Source organism: Syngnathoides biaculeatus, chromosome 4 (genome assembly GCF_019802595.1).
Source record: "Syngnathoides biaculeatus isolate LvHL_M chromosome 4, ASM1980259v1, whole genome shotgun sequence".
In the NCBI taxonomy this organism is placed as follows: domain Eukaryota; kingdom Metazoa; phylum Chordata; class Actinopteri; order Syngnathiformes; family Syngnathidae; genus Syngnathoides; species Syngnathoides biaculeatus.
In genome coordinates, this window is record NC_084643.1 from 4,612,464 (window position 1) to 4,631,689 (window position 19,226).

A 19,226-nucleotide genomic window follows, 5' to 3' on the forward strand; every position below is an offset into this window, starting at 1 on the left:
ATGCAGATGTTTGCATGTTTGCACAATCCTCTGCCTGAAAACGTGCCCCGGCCTCTGTTTTCAAGCGTCGACCTTGTCACGAGTTGGCCGCTCTATTTACGCCCGCCGCCAAGAAAGAGCGGAAAATAAGCACGGGAGCCGCCATTTAACGGCCTGTGCCGAGTCTTCTTTCCGGCCGAGTGGAAAAAACAGGCCCTTGTGGGTCGGGGAGGGGGGCGGGGGGGGGCATGAGCGAGGATTAAGGGCCCGGATAGGACAGCGCTGCGATTATTAATAGAAAGATGCGGCTCAGATGGGAATTTATATATAGACGGGGGGGGGGATCCAATGGTCCGCGGTGTCTTCGACTTGACTTGACGAGTTTGTTCGCTCGGGGCCGCACGCTCGTGCGTGCATGTGCGCTCGTGCGTGCATGTGCGCAGTTCGTGTTCGGGGTGGGGTGTGGGGGGGGGGTCCCTCGGTTTATGCCACGGAGATTCCTTCCTGAACTTGCGTCGGGAAGATTACGTCGCAAAACGTTGAAAGCGGAGGAGTCGTGTGGACCTTTCAATTGCTTTTCACCAAATAGTTAAAGAAAAGAAGAAGAAACAATTTTTTTGGGGGGGGAGGGTCTTTAAAGTCTAGCCTTGGTGGAACGGTGGATCAGCTGATAAAGCGTTGGCCTCACAGTTCTGAGGACCCGGGTTTGATAACGGCCCCGCCTGTGTGGAGTTTGCATGTTCTCCCCGTGCCTGCGTGGGTTTCCTCCCACATTCCCCAAAACACGCAACATTAATTGGACACTAAATTGTCCCTAGGTGTGATGGTGATTGCGGCTGTTTATCTCCACGTGCCCTGCGATTGGCTGGCCAGCAGTTCAGGGTGTACCCTGCCTCGTGCCCGTTGACAGCTGCGATGGGCCCTGGCACTCCTTGCGACCCTTGTGAGGATAAGCAGCAAAGAGCCTTCCCAAAGTCTCAGACAACCTAATAGCTTGCACTGCTGGGTGGTGCTCGGAGGTCATCTTTGGAAAAGTGTCATGTTCGGACTACATTTGGAAAAAATGGGTCAAGTTTGCGACTAGCGTGGAATAGCACCTGACCTGGTTCTATGGCTTTTTTTAATTTTAATTTTATTTTTTTTTACATTTTCTCCACCAATGTTTTTCCCAAGGTAGAATTTCATAAAATCATACTTTTAGTACATTTTAAAATGAAAAAAAAAAGCATACCTTCTTGTGCCACATGAAATTATTTTCACACCTGTGCACAGTGCAGTTCATTGGGTGAATTAATTTTTAATACCACAAAATCATACATTTTTTACATTAGACATATTGAAAAACCCTTGTAGGCAATAAATACAAACATGAAAAACAACGTCCGCGTGACCTCGTAAAGTGCGACTACGCCGCAGTACAAACTAGTCCACTGCATTCCTAACCCTCCAAATATGTAATTATGATAACTAACGCACAGCGAACGCTCCTAAACCATGAATAAAAAAAAATTCATCTGGGTTTGTGACCGCAACCGAGCACGTCTTTTGTCTTTTGTAGCCAAGAAACCGCGCAAGTCGTGGGCGTCGCATATTGTGGACACGCGCGTGGATGTGGTGCGGCTTTAGGACCTGGAGATGTTTTTCTTTTTTAATTTTTTTTTTTTTTGCTCCTCCTCCTGCTGAAGAAAAGGGAGCTCCACGGTTCGTCTTCGCAATAACAAGAAGGGCTGAGATTGTCAACGAGAAGAGCAGTGTGTCTGATGCCCTAAGCGCAGGCTCTTTCTCTTAAGTTATTACTTTTTTTTTAAATAATATTTTTTTTAGGGGACGAAAAGAATCATATTGAGAAATGAATTCGATCCGTCAACGGCGCAGAATGTTTCTGTCTTTGCACGTTGTTTTCCTCAGCGCAGCCTTCGTGGACGGCAGCGTGTTAAATGCACGGCAAAAAGGTAAACACGCGTGTTGAAAACGATTTTGAGCGGGGGGAATTATTATTATTTTGTTGATGCTCATAATCCCAAGATTCAGTCTCGCCGCGTGCTTCCCGTTCCGTGTCGGTGTTGTTGTTGTCGCGCAGACTGCATCGAGTCCAGTGGAGAGGACTACAGAGGCGACGAGCAGACTTCCTCCTCGGGTTTGACTTGTCTCAAGTGGACCAACACGTCCACGCAGTATGACCCACAGACAGGTAAACAGCACCCGGTCGACAAACGGCACACCAGAAGTATCCTCCTTGTTGCTAGCGTCACACTATTCGCGAGGCTGAAAGCGATCTCGTGCAATGTTTGGGACGCCATTTGAATATTGATTTCATATCTTTTAATATACAGCGGTTAGCTCCAGGTACTAGTGCACCCTCTGTCCTCATCAGTAAGACAATTCAGCTCACTATTGCACGTGGGCCAACTGGCATACTATTACATTGCTGTACTGTATGTCAGGGGTGCCCAGACTTGTTTTTTACCCCAAGATCTACTTTTCAAGCGTCCAGGGGGAGGGGGGGGGGGTGTTATGTAAAGTGGTGGCCTCACAGTCTTGACTTCAATTCCGGACCCGCCTGTGTGGAGTTTGCATGTTCTCCCCGTGCCTGCGTGGGTTTCCTCCCACATCCCAAAAATATGCGACATTAATTGGACACTCAAAATTGCCCATAGGTGTGATTGAGAGTGCGGCTCCATGTGTCCTGCGATTGGTTGGCAACCAGTTCAGGTTGTACCCTGCCTCCTGCCCGTTGACAGCTGGGATAGGCTCCAGCACTCTACGCGACCCTCGTGAGGATAAGCGGCAAAGAAAATGGATGGATGGATCACGAAAGTTGATACACATGATTTGCCTTCGCGGGCCACATAAAATCATGAAGCGGGCCAGATCCGGCCCCCGGGCCTTGAGTTTGACACCTTTGCATGTTCTCCCCGTGCCTGCGTGGGTTTCCTCCGGGTTCCTCCCACATCCCAAAAACATGCAACATTAATTGGACGCTCTAAATTGCCCATAGGTGTGATTGTGAGTGTGATTGGTTGGTTGTCTCCATGTGCCCTGCGATTGGCTGGTAACCAGTTCAGGGTGTTACCCCGCCTCCTGCCCGTTGACAGCTGGGATAGGCTCCAGCACTCCCCGCAACCCTCATGAGGATAAGCGGTGAAGAAAATGGATGGATATATATTTTTTTTTTTCCTTTTTTTTTAGAATGACCAATGATGAAATAGAATGACCAAGTCACAAAGCTCTACCCTACAAAAATGTAAAACATATTTATTTTAAAGTATATTGAGGATTTTTTTTATGTGTAAATGTACGTTTGTGTGCCTTGCATAACCGTGTGAGCCAATACAGATATTTTACTGAAGATACTAGTCCCGCCTTATTTTTAAAAGATCGGAACAGCGAGCCCGACAAGGCCGGTGGCCGGCCGCGACGAGCCACCCCGGCTCGGTCTCGGTGGCTCATTTTCAGCGCCGAGGTGGCTTAACGGGCGCAGAGCCGGGCTGCTTTACGGCGCTGTCTAAGTGCGCCATCGTCGGCAGCGTTGTTCGTAGCCGCGGCAGCCGTCCGACGCGCACATCGACACATTTGGCACCCCTGTAATACGTACGCGGATCTTTTGTTACGTTATGAGAGACGGATTACGTGGTCCCCCCCAAACTATTATTTTATTTAGTAGCTGTTTACACACCTGTCGTTTGGGGCCCACGAAGCTCTCGTCCTTTACACCCGTGCAATCCATTTTTCACGACGAACCGGGTCTTTTTGAAAAATATGAAAAATGAATCCATCCTCACGAGTGTTCTAACAATATCCAGCAACACAACGAGCTGGCATTTTGGCTAACACGGAGGAACAATGAGCTACCTTCGTGGAGGTAAAACTAATGGAAACAAATTAGTTCACTTGAGGGCGGGTCTGTCCTTTACATCACTACCTGCTTCTTCTCCAAAACAAATCCCTCGAGAGGATTTTCACGGCGGGAGTTACAAAAAGCCATATACGTCAAAATCATATTTTGTGATGAAAAAAAACAGATGGGTCCATACCGGCCGTCGTTTTTTTCATTGATAACATACTAAAAATCATCCATTTCATGACACTTGACCTTTAAGATACATACTGAATAAAGCAGCCCAGTGCTGCTTGTGTTCCCGGCGTTAAATGGCCGCCTTTGCACAACTGGAGCGGCAGCAGATGCCTCTTCTGGTCTTTGTCTCCCCCCCCCCCCCCCTCCTGGGGGCCTGCTCATTGTCGTGTGATGAAGTTGTGTGAATGATTTATGAGTCCGGCATTGTGTGCGTTTGCAACTGGGGGGGGGGGGGGGGGCAGAGGGAGCGACGTGCTGATTTTGGTCCCTTCCCGACGCAGGTGTCGGAGACCACAATTACTGCCGAAACCCGGACTCCTCCGCGAGGCCTTGGTGCCACATCGCGGGCCCCGACGGGACGGTCCAAAAGCAGTTCTGTTCCATCCAGACATGCCAAGGTGACTCTACATCTCATCTCCTCAACAACTTGTTTGCGTTTTTAATTGTTGTTTTGCAACGTGGCAAAATGTTCTCATTTGTCAGCCTGGTTTCAAACTTTGAACGCGTCACTTTGATTCTCATCCCAAATAATCCAAGTGGAAATCAAATAAGATTGTCCCCCCCGGGCTTCGGTAGTAGGTCAGATAGTTAAAACCCAGTTAAAGCTGCAGTCTAATTTTTCCTTCATTTCCTTCCTGCCTTGAACGAACAACAACAACGGCAGCACAGTTATGCGCTGTAAATTTCAGTTGCCAAACTTGTTTTTTGTTTTTTTTTCTGGCCACGCCTCACAGCTCCTCTCATTGGCCGACGGCAGCCTCCTCACCTTGGAGACGGAGCCCGATTGGCCGCGCCGCTCGATGACGTCGAGGGCTTTTAAAGTCGGGTTTAAAAGCCGACTTGTGCTCGCAAAGGAAATGGATTTCTTTTCCTTTTTTTTTTTTTTGAACACAGACGTGAAGGCCAACCCTTCTGTCGCTTCTCAGCATAAAAATATGCAAAGCCATTTTTTTTTTTTTGATGACTGTTTTTATGACTGCTGCTTCCTTCGAAAGTGTTTTTTCCAAACTTTCGCAGGCTCCCCGCAATCTTCCAGCCCTGCCGTCAGTGCTCTTGTTTTTGGAGCAACAGTAAACAGAAAACCACACATTATCATACAGTGAGGAAAAAAAGTATTTGAACACTCTGCTATATTGCAAGTTCTCCCACTTAGAAATCAGGAAGGGGTCTGAAATAATCTAAAAAGAAAAATCGCAAAATTTAACAATTTATTTGTGTGATACAGCTGCAAATAAGTATTTGAACACCTGAGAAAACCAAAGTTAATATTTGGTACAGTAGCCTTTGTGTGCAATACAGTGGTCAAATGTTTCCTGTAGTTGTTCACCAGGGTTGCACACACTGCAGGAGGGATTTTGGCCCACTCCTCCACACAGATCTTCTGTAGATCAGACAGGTTTCTTGGCTGTCTCTGAGAAACACAGTTTCAGCTCCCTCCAAAGATTTTCTATTGGGTTTAAGTCTGGAGACTAGCGAGGCCACGCCAGAACCTTGATATGCCACTCCTTGGTTTTCCTGGGTATGTGCTTTGGGTCATTGTCATGGTGAAAGACCCAGTCCTGACCCATCTTCAACGGTCTGACTGAGGGAAAGAGGTTGTTCCCCAAAATCTCACAAGACATGTCCGTGGTCATCCTCTCCTTAATACAGTGCAGTCGTCCTCTCCCGTGTGCAGAAAAACACTCCCAAAGCATGATGCTACCACCCCCATGCTTCACAGTAGGGATGGTGTTCTCATCATTCGTCTTCCTCCAAAAACGGTTAGTGTAATTAGGACCAAAAAGTTCCATTTTGGTCTATCTGACCACAAAACTTTCTCCCATGACTCCTCTGTATCATCTCAATGGTCATTGGCAAACTTGAGACTGCCCTTGACGTGTGCTGGTTTAAGCAGGGGAACCTTCCGTGCCGTGCGTGATTTCAAACCATGACGTCTTAGTGTATTACCAACAGTCACCTTGGAAACGGTGGTCCCAGCTTTTTTCAGGTCATTGACCAAGTCCTTTCGTGTCGTCCTGGGCTGATTCCTCACCTTTCTAAGGATGACTGAGACCCCACGGGGTGATATCTTGCATGGGGCTCCACTCCGATTGAGATTGACTGTCATGTTTAGCTTCTTCCATTTTCTAACCATTGCTCCAACAGTGCACCTATTTTGACCAAGCCAGCTAGCTAAGACAGTTTCTAGTAGCGCTTTCCAGCCGTGTGGAGTTGTACAATTTTGTCTCTGGTGTCTTTGGACAGCTCTTTGGTCTTGACCATGTTACATGTTTGACTCTTACTGATTGTGTGGGGTGGTCAGGTGTCTTTATGCAGCTAATGACCTCACACAGGCGCATCTGATTCAGGATAATACATGGAGTGGAGGTGGTCTTTTAAAGACGGACTAACAGGACGTTGAGGGTCAGAATTGTAGCTGATGGACATGTGTTCAAATACTTATTTGCAGCTGTATCACACAAATTGTTAAAAAAAATCATACATGGTGATTTCTGGATTTTTCTTTTTAGGTTATCTCTCTCACAGCGGACATGCACCTACGATGAAAATTTCAGACCCCTCCATGATTTCTAAGTGGGAAAACTTGTACTATAGCAGGGTGTTCAAATACTTATTTTCTTCGCTGTATAACCATCAAGTACGACTCGGCGCAAGTGCATCAAGATTTGCACAGCTCCGGTTCAGGACCCATTCACAGATTTCCCCCCCTCCCCCACTATTTTTTCCCCCCAATTTAAAGAAAGAAAAATTGGGAGGGTGTGTCAGGACCACTTACTGTCAACCCACCAACCCACCCACACGCCCCACAAAATTCACGAGGCGCAGCGCTATGCAAAATGGACGCTCGATAATGAATCGACACAGCGTTTTCAATAACTCCCATGAAAGTGTCTCCATGTATTAACGAGGTGCTCCTTTTGATATTGGACAGAAATCCAGTCGCAAAATTAGAGCGCGCTGACACGCTGGCAGAGCTCCAAGCTCGAAAAGTCATTAGCAGTGACGCCGCTTGGCCCGCGTTTGCAGAACTCGCTTCCGGCGAGGCCCGCGAGGCCGAGACGACCGCGGCCGCCCCAGTCCCGGAAACTGATCTCCCGCCGGAGACCCGGTCAGCCCCAGGGGGCGCCGCCGCCGACGCCGTCCCTGCCCCCGCCGTGCAACCGGCGATGGGAATCAGCCAGCGGGTGCGCACCGGACCCAAAAAGAAAAAGGATCTGGGCACGCTCGGTAAGTTTCCAACCTTCTGAAAATATCGAGCTCGTGCACCTACGTCATAAAATCACGTGACTTTTGTTTACGTCGCCATATTGCAGGTCAAACAAAGCATTGCTCAATGCTAAGTCGATTGGAGACGACACAGAAATATGTCTTATAGCACGACCCCCGGAGTCTTGTCCGATACCGTCAGACATTTAGAAGGTGAAAATAAACAACGGTATGTGGTAAAATGAGATCAACTCGCCATAGAGGACCCGTATTTAATACCGAAGTCAACGTTTTCGGCGATAAGAAATTGGACTGTTAATCCGCTTCCGGTTGTCTTGGAAAACTGGATCTACACATGGATCTGGTGAGAAAGTCGTCAAGATTTACACGGAAATGTTTGGAAGCGTATAAAAGTCTGGACGCGTACGAATACTTTGTTGCTGGATCTGTTCTCATCAGGAATAAATCCGACATAGTGACGGTTTTGACGGCTCGCGAAAATGGAAGCGTGTTCGGCCACACGTTAACCTTTGCCGGGATCCATGGATCTTTTCTGCGAGTCTTCTTCTTCTTTTCCTTTCGGCTTGTCCCGTTAGGGGTCGCCACAGCGTGTCATCTTTTGCCATCTTAGCCTATCTCCTGCATCTTCCTCTCTAACCCCAACTGCCCTCATGTCTTCCCTCACCACATCCATAAACCTTCTCTTTGGTCTTCCTCTCGCTCTTTTGCCTGGGAGCTCCATCCTCACCTCCCTTCTACCAATAAACTCACCCTCTCGCCTCTGAACATGTCCAAACCATCGAAGTCTGCTCTCTCGAATCTTGTCTCCAAAACATCCAGCTTTGGCTGTCCCTCTAATGAGCTCATTTCTAATCCTATCCAACCTGGTCACTCCGAGCGAGAACCTCAACATCTTCATTTCTGCCACCTCCAGTTCAGCTTCCTGTTGTTTCTTCAGTGCCACCGTCTCTAATCCGTACATCATGGCCGGCCTCACCACTGTTTTGTAAACTTTGCCCTTCATCCTAGCAGACACTCTTCTGTCACATAGAACACCAGACACCTTCTGCCAACTGTTCCATTACGCTTGGACCCATTTGTTCACTTCCTTACCACACACACCATCGCTGTGTATTGTTGACCCCAAGTATTTGAAGTCGTCCACCCTCGCTATCTCTTCTCCCTGTAGCCTCACTCTTCCCCCTCCACTTTTCTCATTCACGCACATATATTCTGTTTTACTTCGGCTAATCTTCATTCCTCTCCTTTCCAGTGCATGTCTCCATCTTTCCAATTGTTCCTCTGCATGCTCCCTGCTTTCACTGCATATGACAATATCATCTGCGAACATCATGGTCCAAGGGGATTCCAGTCTAACCTCATCTGTCAGCCTATCCATTACCACTGCAAACAGGAAGGGGCTCAGAGCTGATCCCTGATGCAGTCCACCTCCACCTTAAATTCCTCTGTCACACCTAAGGCACACCTCACCATTGTTCTGCTGCCATCATACATGTCCTGTACTATTTTAACATACTTCTCTGCCACACCAGACTTACGCATGCAGTACCACAGTTCCTCTCTTGGTACTCTGTCATAGGCTTTCTCTAGATCCACAAAGACACAATGTAGCTCCTGCTGACCTTCTCTGTACTTTTCCACGAGCATCCTCAAGGCAAATAATGCATCTGTGGTACTCTTTCTAGGCATGAAACCATACTGTTGCTCGCAGATACTTACTTCTGACCTGAGTCTAGCCTCCACTACTCTTTCCCATAACTTCATTGTGTGGCTCATCAACTTTATTCCTCTATAGTTCCCACAGCTCTGAACATCCCCTTTGTTCTTAAAAATGGGAACTAGAACACTTTTCCTCCATTCTTCAGGCATCTTTTCGCCCGCTAGTATTCTGTTGAATAAGTTGGTCAAAAACTCCACAGCCATCTCTCCAAATTGCTTCCATACCTCCACCGGTATGTCATCAGGACCAACTGCCTTTCCAGTTTTCATCCTTTGTAGTGCCTTTCTGACTTCCCCCTTAGTAATCATTTCCACTTCCTGGTCCTTCACTCTTGCCTCTTCAACTCTTCCTTCTCTCTCATTTTCTTCATTCATCAACTTCTCAAAGTATTCTTTCCATCTATTTAGTACACTACCGGCACCAGTCAACACATTTCCATCTCTATCCTTAATCAGCCTAACCTGCTGCACATCTTTCCCATCTCTATCCCTCTGTCTGGCCAACCTGTAGAGATCCTTTTCTCCTTCTTTCGTGTCCAACCTGGTGTACATGCCTTCATATGCCTCTTGTTTAGCCTTTGCCACCTCTACCTTTGCCCTACGTCGCATCTCGATGTACTCCTTTCGCCTCTCCTCAGTCCTCTCAGTATCCCACTTCTTCTTCGCTAATCTCTTTCCTTGTATGACTCCCTGTATTTTGGGGTTCCACCACCAAGTCTCCTTCTCCCCTTTCCTACCAGATGACACACCAAGTACTCTCCTGCCTGTCTCTCTGATCACCTTGGCTGTCGTCGTCCAGTCTTCCGGGAGCTTCGGTTGTCCATCGAGAGCCTGTCTCACCTCTTTCCGGAAGGCCGCACAACATTCTTCCTTTCTCAGCTTCCACCACATGGTTCTCTGCTCTACCTTTGTCTTCTTAATCTTCCTACCCACCACCAGAATCATCCTACATACTACCATCCTATGCTGTCGATCTACACTCTCCCCTACCACTACTTTACAGTCAGTAACCTCCTTCAGATTACATCGTCTGCACAAAATATAATCTACCTGCGTGGTTCTACCTCCGCTCTTGTAGGTCACTATATGTTCCTCCCTCTTCTGGAAATAAGTGTTCACTACAGCCATCTCCATCCTTTTTGCAAAGTCCACCACCATCTGCCCTTCAAAGTTCCTTTCCTGGATGCCGTACTTACCCATCACTTCTTCATCGCCCCTGTTTCCTTTACCAATATGTCCATTACAATCTGCACCAATCACAACTCTCTCGCTGTCTAGGATGCTCAGAACTACTTCATCTAGTTCCTTCCAGAATTTCTCTTTCAACTCTAGGTCACATCCTACCTGTGGTGCATAGCCGCTAACCACATTGTACATAACACCCTCAATTTCAAATTTTAGTCTCATCACTCGATCTGATACTCTTTTCACCTTCAGACATTCTTAGCCAGCTCTTCCTTTAAAATAACCCCTACTCCATTTCTCTTCCCATCTACTCCGTGGTAGAATAATTTAAACCCTGCTCCCAAACTTCTAGCCTTACTACCTTTCCACCTGCTCTCTTGGATGCACAGAATATCAACCTTTCTCCTAATCATCATGTCAAACAACTCCTGAGCTTTTCCTGTCATAGTCCCAACATTCAAAGTCCCTACACTCAGTTGTAGGCTCTGTGCATTCCTTTTTTTCTTCTGACGCTGGATCCGGTTTCCTCCTCTTCTTTGTCTTCGACCCACAGTAGCTGAATTTCCACCGACGCCCTGCAGGTTAGCAGTGCCGGGGGCGGGCGTTGTTAACCCGGGCCACGACCGATCCGGTATGGGATTCTTTAGACGAACGCTCATATTTGTTTGGCACAGTTTTTACGCCGGATGCCCTTCCTGACGCAACCCTCTGCATTTATCCGGGCTTGGGACCGGCCTACAGATTGCACTGGTTTGTGCCCCCGTAGGGCTGCATTTTTTCTGCGAGTATTCAATACAAATGCCAATTTTTAAATATTGGACCCCTGGTTTTACACAAACTCGAATTCATTAACTATGATTGAGGGGGGGAAAAAAAAGAGGACAGTCGTCTCCACGGAACGTACACGGAAGCGATTGCGGCCACACGTTAACCTCCGTAAAGCTCTGCGACAGACATTTTTTTTTTTTTTTAAAATACGCATTGTTCTCAAATGAGCCAATTTGGCATTATAAATACTTTTTGGTAATTTGATATTGAGAAGAATAATACCTGTTTGAAATTAAGCGATCGTTACACAAGCGTGTGTCTATCTTGGTCGGGCACCATCCAACACGTTGAATTGCCGAAATCTATCGATATTTTCCGGTCTTTTCACTTGGTATTCCATAGAATGATCTCTTTGAATATCTGTCTCGTCTGTTGTGACAACCAACAGCACAACAGGTTTCGAGTACTGTAAATATTCTCCTCCGGTTCAATGTCTCCCGCAATGTCGAGCAGCTCTGTGTGACCGGCAATCCGGCGCCGTGAAAACGGTGACGTCACGCGCGCGAGCTCCACAGGCCACGCCTCTCCGACGGGAGACGCCAACCCGCCGTTTGCTGTGTGTCGTTTTTCAGGCTACGCCCTCGGCATCGTCATGGTGGCCGTCATAATCGTTCTCGGGGCGGGCATCACCTTCGGCTACTTCTACAAAAGGTCAGTGCCCTGAACGAGCGCCTTGAGGAACGTCACGGAGCGACAGGGGACTCGAAGTTCAGATGCGTTGGTCATATGAGGAGGACGAAAACCGCAACTAAGCTATTTTGACAAAATAAGTAGACAAAAAACACGCTAGGGGGGGACAGGAAATGAAAAATGAAAGTTGTTTTGGTGTCTGTTCTTAAAGCGTTTTCATTTGAAATTCCCGGAAAAGTGGATATTGCCGAGATTTGCCGCCGTAGAGTCCAAATAACGAAAGGATAAAAGATGAGTCGCTTCTGCTTTCGGCTGCCAGATAAGATGATACATTTTTTTTCTATTTTTCGAGGCTGATTAATCAGGAGGAGGAGTACGTGATGTCATGTGTTTTATGCGCAAGAACGGCGTGATACAATTTGCGGCGACTCCGTCGTCATCGTCTCATTTCGCCTCTTCACTGAATTATAAACGGATGAAACGCCAACTGTGCTTCTCCCTCGTTGGGATCCCGAGCGGCACGAGTGCGGCTCGTCCTCCGTCGAGACGAGTCACGCCGGCTCGTCGTGTTCGCCATCTGCCGACTTGTTTCCGCTCGGGGGGCGTCGCGGCACCCAAAAACGGGCGCGATTCCTCCTCGGGCTGTGCGGTAATTCGAATGAACCACTTTTAGAATTCAGCTCGGGGGGTTTTGTTTTGTTTATGTTGCTAATGTTCATAATTTTTTTCCCCCCGAAGCATCTTGGGGTTTATGAAAAGAATTTGGAGTTAAACACAACACAGATGAACAGCAAATAGATTTATGAATCCGGGATTATATGCACAATATGCTTGAGGCAAAATGTGCTTTTAAAAATAAGTTTTTGCTTCAAGGTTCTCCCTTCGGTGATACAATAAACAGAGCGCTAAATCTATCTAGCTTGCTAAATCTATGAGTCTAGCCGCATTTTGAGTCAATTTCCATCCAGTAGCCTTTGTAATTGTACTGTAAATCGGTAAAAAATTGTGTTAATACGAATACCGTAATTCCTGGCCGACAGAGCGCACTTGGTTACAAGCCTCACTGAGTACATTCGTAAAGGAAATACCATTTGGTACATACTTACGCCGCAGCTGTGTAAAAGCCGCAAGTGCCCACACAAGATATTTACAAATAAAGACGGTACACAGAAAGATTTTAATGCTGGTGTGGCGCTAATGCTAGTGTTAGCCCCGCGTTAGCACTGACTCCACGCTAAAGCTAGCGTATTTACGCTAGCACCACGCTAATACTAACAGGGCCGGTTAAAATAAAACTTACTGGTAAATATCACTGAGACACTCCAGTAACACAGCAGCAACACAATAGCAGAGCGCTAACGCGAGCACAGTGCTAACAAGGCCGGTAAAATTCATTTCTCAGCACACATATTATTATTATATATTATAATATTGATTGAAAAAATGCACAAATACATCACAGCATAAACCGCAGGGTTGAAAGCGTGTGAAAAAAGTTGCGGTTTATAGGCTGGAAATTACGGTAAGCATTCTTAATATTTTGTGCCTCTTGTCGCCAAGATAAGCAAAATATGAAAAACACGCAGACGAGTTAGCCATGAATAATTCGACAATAAATGCTAGTGCTGATGGTAGCTCCGCGCTAAAGCTAGCGTTAACGCTAGTGCTGATGCTAACAGGGCAGGTTAAAATAAAACTTACCGGTAAATATCATTGAGACACGCCAGTAACACAGCAGCAACACGCTAGCACAGCAGCAACACGCTAGCAGAGCGCTAACAAAGCCACTTCCTCTGCACATATATTCTCATATAGTCTCATTCTTACCTTTTCTGCTCGAGTGCCCCCTTTCGACCGTTTAGAAAAAAATGGATAAATAAGCCGCATCCCCGCATAAACCGCAGGGTTGAAAGCGTGTGAAAAAAGTTGCGGCTTGTAGGCTGGAAATTACGGTAAGCATTCTTAATATTTTGTGCCTCTTTTGTTGCCAAGATAACCAAAATATGAAAAACATGCAGACAAAAGTTAGACGTGAATAATTCGACAATAAACGCTAGTGCTAACGCAAACAGGGCCGGTAAAAGTCACTTCTTTGGCACATCTGTTCCACTGGTCTCATTCTTACCTTTTCCGCTCGAGTGGCCCCCTTGCGGCCATTGGGAAAAAAATGCGCATATTAGTCGCATCACCGCATAAACGTCGGAAATGACGGTCCCGTGTGTGCGCGCAGGGGCCGAGACCTGAAGAAGCGGCACGAGCAGCGAGCGTGCGAGCGTGAGATGCAGAGGATCACCCTCCCGTTGTCGGCCTTCTCCAACCCGACGTGCGAGCTGGTGGACGAGAACACCTTGGTGGTCACGGCCCGGCGCGAGACCACCCCGGTCGAGGCGGAGGGCGCCGACCCCCTCACGGGCCAGCGGGCGGGCACTCCCGGAGCGTGAGTGAGCTTTCGACCGCCCCTCGCTCCCCCTCCCCCCCGTCCGCCTCAGTCAGGACTTTCCGACGTGTTCTTCTAGGAGACCGAAATGACCTGTTTGGAGTCAGGAAGCGGAATTTGAACCCGAGACTGATCCTTTTGCCTACGAGAGACAAATGAGGACTTATGTGAAAAAATGGAAAGGTGGTCATTTTATTTTATTTTTCTTTTAATTTTGATGTCCAAAAAGTACGCTCTTTATTCGGAGTGCGGTGACTTTGTCAGCGTTGTTACAGTCCGAGTAACGACGCGGCGCACGGGCGTCGTTCGTACCCTTTTGGTTTTGTACATACTTTTGAGGAGAAAGTGGACGAATATGTGAAAATTGTGCCGAGGGAGAATCGTGTACATAGATATATTGCAAATAGATTTATATTCAGAGTGGAATGACAGATGGGAAGGTGAAATTGAAAAGATAGAATTTAAAAAAAAAAAAAAAAAGACCCCCACCCCCCCTCCCTCCACAAATGCCTTATAGCACAGTACTCTACTTTGGAAAGCACTTTGACGAGTGAAAGTACTTTAGTACTTCAGTTGCACAGGTTAAGGAACGACAGGACAAATGTTTCTCTCAGGAAGCATGAAAGGCAGTCGCGTTGGTCCTCTGGATGACACAAGACTGCCGGCGGCAGGCAAGCGTCGGGCCGAACGGGAGCTGCCTTTGGAAGCGCGACGGCTGCACGAGCCCGCTGGCGTCTCCCCCCCAAAAACTCTTTGTGATATAAACGCAGCTCCACTAATGTGTGTCCCCCCCCCCCCCCATCGAAACGAGATTGCACGTAACCACGGCGTTTCCATCCGCTATATATGTCCGGATGCGCATCGCCGAGGTCTGAGTCAGAACCGAACAGCCAGCCAATCCAGTTACGCTTTCTTGGTCATGTGACATCACTTTCCGACCGGCGATATTAAGCTCTGCCTCCCCTTAGCAACAGTTGCCATGTCCCTCAAGCTTCCAAAATGGTGACCGAACAGAACCGGTTCGAAGTGGATTCTCTATCGCATATTCCAGATAAAATTGCGGTATGTTTTTTTCACTTGTCCAAGAGAGTTCTACAGAGAAGTTTCAACTATTTCACAAAAGGATACGTACACGGAATTAAGATTTTTTTGGACAGAGCGGGATAAAACGTCGGTGGTCGATCCCAAAAAAAATGTTGACGCCTCACAAACGTCATATTGTTAAAATAGTAGAATCGTACTGCGCATGTAAAGCAGGGTGAGTACGTTTTACTTGGAAACATCACGAGCGATATCATTGTTGTCTTTATAAGTCATGTCATGGTCCAATCCGCTTATCCTAACAAGGGTTGCGGGAAAGCCGGAGCCTATCCCGGCTAGCTTGAAAAGCGGCCTACACCCTAAACTGGTCGCCAGTCAGTCGCAGGGCAGATATCGACACCGTCGCTGAGTGGGAATCGATCCCACGCTGCTCGCACCAAAGGCGGGCATGTGTACCACTACGCCATCAGTGACTCCTAACGACTCAGACCCAGTGCTCTCTCTTAAAGGTCTGATGTGATACAAATAGGCAGACATATCTCTTGCATGACATGGCGCATTTACGTATTACGAAACCGACTCGTCGGCATAAAACACGACGCACTTTGTTCAGCACGTTAGTGATACACTGACAAAGTGAAAGTTGTTCTCCAAGCGCATCTGAGAACCATTTTCTTCATAATATTAACTTCTCCAAGCGCCTGCTACTGACAATTGGGACAATTACGGCGAGAGGGGCGTGTCAAGCCAGGGCTGAAGACAATGCAACTACCTGATTGGCTATTATCATACCAGTGATTGACAGGTCGGAAGTGTCCATTGTATCGTGTACCACAGAAGAGAGATTCTCAACGCAATTCCGTGGAAATGCACTGCCGGAAATTGTGTTTGCTTTTCAGTCGAACTGAAATAAAAACAAAAAAGCAGATACTGGAATGTTTTATTTCATTTGTCGAAATTCATACTGACTGCAGGATTAATCAACATGGAAACCTTTAACTCCCCCTGCTGGTCATTCGAAGCTACACATTTGCAGTGACCTGAGGTCAACAGTGGAAAAAAAAATAATTCAAGTTAAACTTAGTGTGAACATAAAAATGCAATCAAAAGAAATATATTCCACAACATAGCATGTATTTAGTGAAACATTTTGTCATGACTAAAATAAATACGCAACAAATGGTCACGAATTAGGATTTTAAAAACCACGACTAATGACCTACGCCACGTCACCAATAGTGATGCGTTTTTTTGTTTAAACGAGTCAAGATTGACATGCAAAAGAAGAGTATCACAGTATATCACTTCAAAGTAAAACATGAAAATAGTCATAAAGTGTGCTATGGTCCAGTCTCAAAATGGAAATATGTACAGCTGAAGTCAGCCGTTTAAATACACTGTGCAAAAAAAACGCACAATTCACTTTTTTTTTTTTTTTTTATTATCTTGCTGTCTGACGTAAAATCAGACTAAATCTCGACTGTTTCCGGTAAGCCATGATCCCGAAAATTATTTCATATTGTTAAGTGCCACAATAATGATTCAATATCATAAGGGTTTTCTATTATTTTCGTTGAGGTCAAAAGTTTACATTTACAAAAAGTACTGAAAGAACAAGGGGAAGCCCAGATGATGATGTCATGGTTTAGGAGGCTCCTGATAGGTTAGCTGACAACATGAGTTAATTAACAGCACACCTGGGGGTGAATTTAAGCCCACACCTCAAAAATTAAGTTTCCTTCTTTGAAATCTTGAGAAAAATCAAAAGAATTTGGCAAGGAAGTCAGAGAAAGAATCATGGAGCTCCACAAGTCTGGTTCATCCTTGGGTGCAATTTCCAAATGCTTGAGGGTGCCACCATATTACCATTATATGCATGGGAATGTTCAGGGAGGAGATGGGCTCTGTGTCCCAGAGATCGTTTTCTGGTCTGAAATATACAAATCGGGCAGCACGGTGGCCCAGCTGGTAAAGCGTTGGCCTCACAGTTCTGAGGTCCTGGGTTTGATCCCGGCCCCACCTGTGACGAGTTTGCATGTTTTCCCCGTGCCTGCGTGGGTTTTCTCTGGCACTTCGGTTTCCTCCCACATCCCAAAATAGGTAACATTAATTGGACACTCTAAATTGCCCTTAGGCGTGATTCTGAGTGCGATTGGCTGTTTGTCTCCATGTGCCCTGCGATTGGCTGGCAACCAGTTCAGGGTGTACCCTGCCTCCTACCCGCTGACAGCTGGGATAGGCTCCAGCACTCTCCGCGATCCTTGTCAGGATAAGCGGTGAAGAAAATGGATGGATAGAGGTGGAAAGTTTACATTTAGAAAAAGTAGAATGTCCTCAAAAACACATGGAATCTCAGATGATGTCATGGCTTCGGAAGCTCCTGATAGGTTAACTGACAACATGCGAGTTAATTGACAGCACACCTGAGGTGGATTTCAGGCCACACTTCAAAAACTCTGCTTCGTTCTTTAAAATCTCTGGGAAAATCAAAAGAATTCGGCCAGAGAAGTCAGAGAAAGAATCGTGGCGCTCCACAAGTCTGGCTCATCCTTGGGTGCAATTTCCAAATGCTTGAAGGTACCACCATGTTACAATTATATGCACGGGAATGTCCAGCCTCAGATTGTTCGGGAAGAATACGGGCTTGTGTGTTCCAGAGACGAATGTTTATCGATCTGAAGTGCACAAAAACTAAAGACCTTATGAAGATGCTGGATGAAGCTGGTAACGAAGTATCATTATTTTCCAGTCAAACGAGTCCTGCACCGACATGGGGTGAAAGGTCACTCACTGAGAATGAAGCCATTAGTCGTAAAGAAACAAACAAAAAAAATCCTCATAATAATAATGAAAAAATTGTCCAAAAAAAAAAAGTCTGTCATTATTGTGGCATTTAACAAAATGAAATAATTTCGGCGATGCTGACTGACCTGAAACAGCTGAGGTTTAGTCTGATGTGACTTCAGACGGTGAGACAAAAAAAAAAAAAATGAAATGCGTGTTTTTGCACGGTGGGCGTAAACGTCTGCCTTCAACTGTACGTGAACACGTTATCATTTTAGTTTTGTGTTCTTGGAAGAAAATGTTTATTTTACCCATGAAAAAAAAAAAACCACAAACCCCAAAAATGAACGATAACAGTGCTAAGCAGCTGCGGGTTTATTTCGGGAAAACTATCAATTATTAAATATTAGCGGTAACAGCCGTCAGTACCTTGACGCTACGACGACGGCTAATAAAATAGCAGATCAACACACACGTCGGATTGGAATGTCTACAATCTAAAAGTTCCTGATTAAAAAAAAAAAAACAAAGACCTAAAATCCAGCCTTATGTACAATATCTACATGATATGGATGAGAATATATATAAAAAAAAATCCAGTTCTCCAGTACAAAATAGGTTTGAAAGTCATCACAAACGAGCCCTTTTTTGAGAACTATAAAACAGCAGCAAGTGTATGGAAAACGTGACCTCGGTGAGAGTTTAGGCGACAAAAAAAAAAAAACAAAAAACTAAACGGAGCGGGACAAAGTGGTACAAAGTGCAAAACTCGAGAAACAACTTTTTCACGTGCCTGGAATCCAAATTTTAGGCGGCAAATTCATCATTTGTGAGAAAATTCATGTGCTGCGGCCGCGATGCGGCTTGCGTTGGACCCGCAAAAAAAAAAAAAAAAACAAAACAAAACCCAAAACCAAGTATCGGTATACCCTGACTCCGCGGAGGTGGAAAAATTTGTAACCCCGTAAACTTGGAACCTTCCCCGCCACCACATACTAGAGCGGCCCCAGCAGGTTCTCCGGGTCCTTGCGGTTCCCAACCCCCCCCCGTCGGAGCAGGTGACAGGGGCTGCGCGGCTGGAAAAAAGATAGCCGGCTCCTAAGCGGAACAGTCCGGAGTGGCCGCCTGGGGCTCGTCCGGTGAAGAACCGTCTTTGGGCCAGTGGAGCCGACTGAGACTCTGATGGAGCTCGTCCAGTTCGGACGGGAGCGGGATGCCCAGCTCCTGGTTGAGGGACAGCGCTTTGAAGCAGTCCTCCAGTTTCTGGAATGCGGGACTACAAGAGGCAAGAGGGTGTCGGTGGAGAGGAAAATTCTGGGT

The 19,226-nt window shown here is 46.5% G+C and overlaps 2 protein-coding genes across 3 annotated transcripts in view; one reads left to right on the top strand and one right to left on the bottom strand.

Moving 5' to 3' along the window:
• The first annotated feature begins 522 nt into the window (after positions 1–522).
• On the top strand, positions 523–16,050 carry pik3ip1 (phosphoinositide-3-kinase interacting protein 1). Its single transcript, XM_061816529.1, has 7 exons — positions 523–1,931; positions 2,060–2,170; positions 4,336–4,452; positions 7,082–7,282; positions 11,587–11,665; positions 13,875–14,081; positions 14,161–16,050. The coding sequence occupies exons 1-7, from the start codon at positions 1,829–1,831 to the stop codon at positions 14,171–14,173; spliced, it is 831 nt and encodes a 276-aa protein (XP_061672513.1). The 5' UTR covers positions 523–1,828; the 3' UTR covers positions 14,174–16,050.
• The window catches only part of limk2 (LIM domain kinase 2), a 29,259-nt gene continuing 26,081 nt past the window's right edge, over positions 16,049–19,226 (bottom strand). For both annotated transcript variants that reach the window (XM_061816528.1, XM_061816527.1), the window contains exon 16: positions 16,049–19,182. In XM_061816528.1, the coding sequence (XP_061672512.1) occupies positions 19,005–19,182 (178 nt within the window). In that variant the 3' untranslated portion in view covers positions 16,049–19,004. The remainder of the gene's footprint in view (positions 19,183–19,226) is intronic.

What these genes read in the sequence shown, in the direction of transcription:
- pik3ip1 (XM_061816529.1), top strand. Translation starts at nt 1,829, where the DNA reads ATGAATTCGATCCGTCAACGGCGCAGAATGTTTCTGTCTTTGCACGTT. An exon ending in GTTAAATGCACGGCAAAAAG is followed by an intron (nt 1,932 to 2,059) that starts GTAAACACGCGT and finishes GTTGTCGCGCAG; the next exon opens with ACTGCATCGAGTCCAGTGGA. An exon ending in TTCGGCTACTTCTACAAAAG is followed by an intron (nt 11,666 to 13,874) that starts GTCAGTGCCCTG and finishes GTGTGCGCGCAG; the next exon opens with GGGCCGAGACCTGAAGAAGC.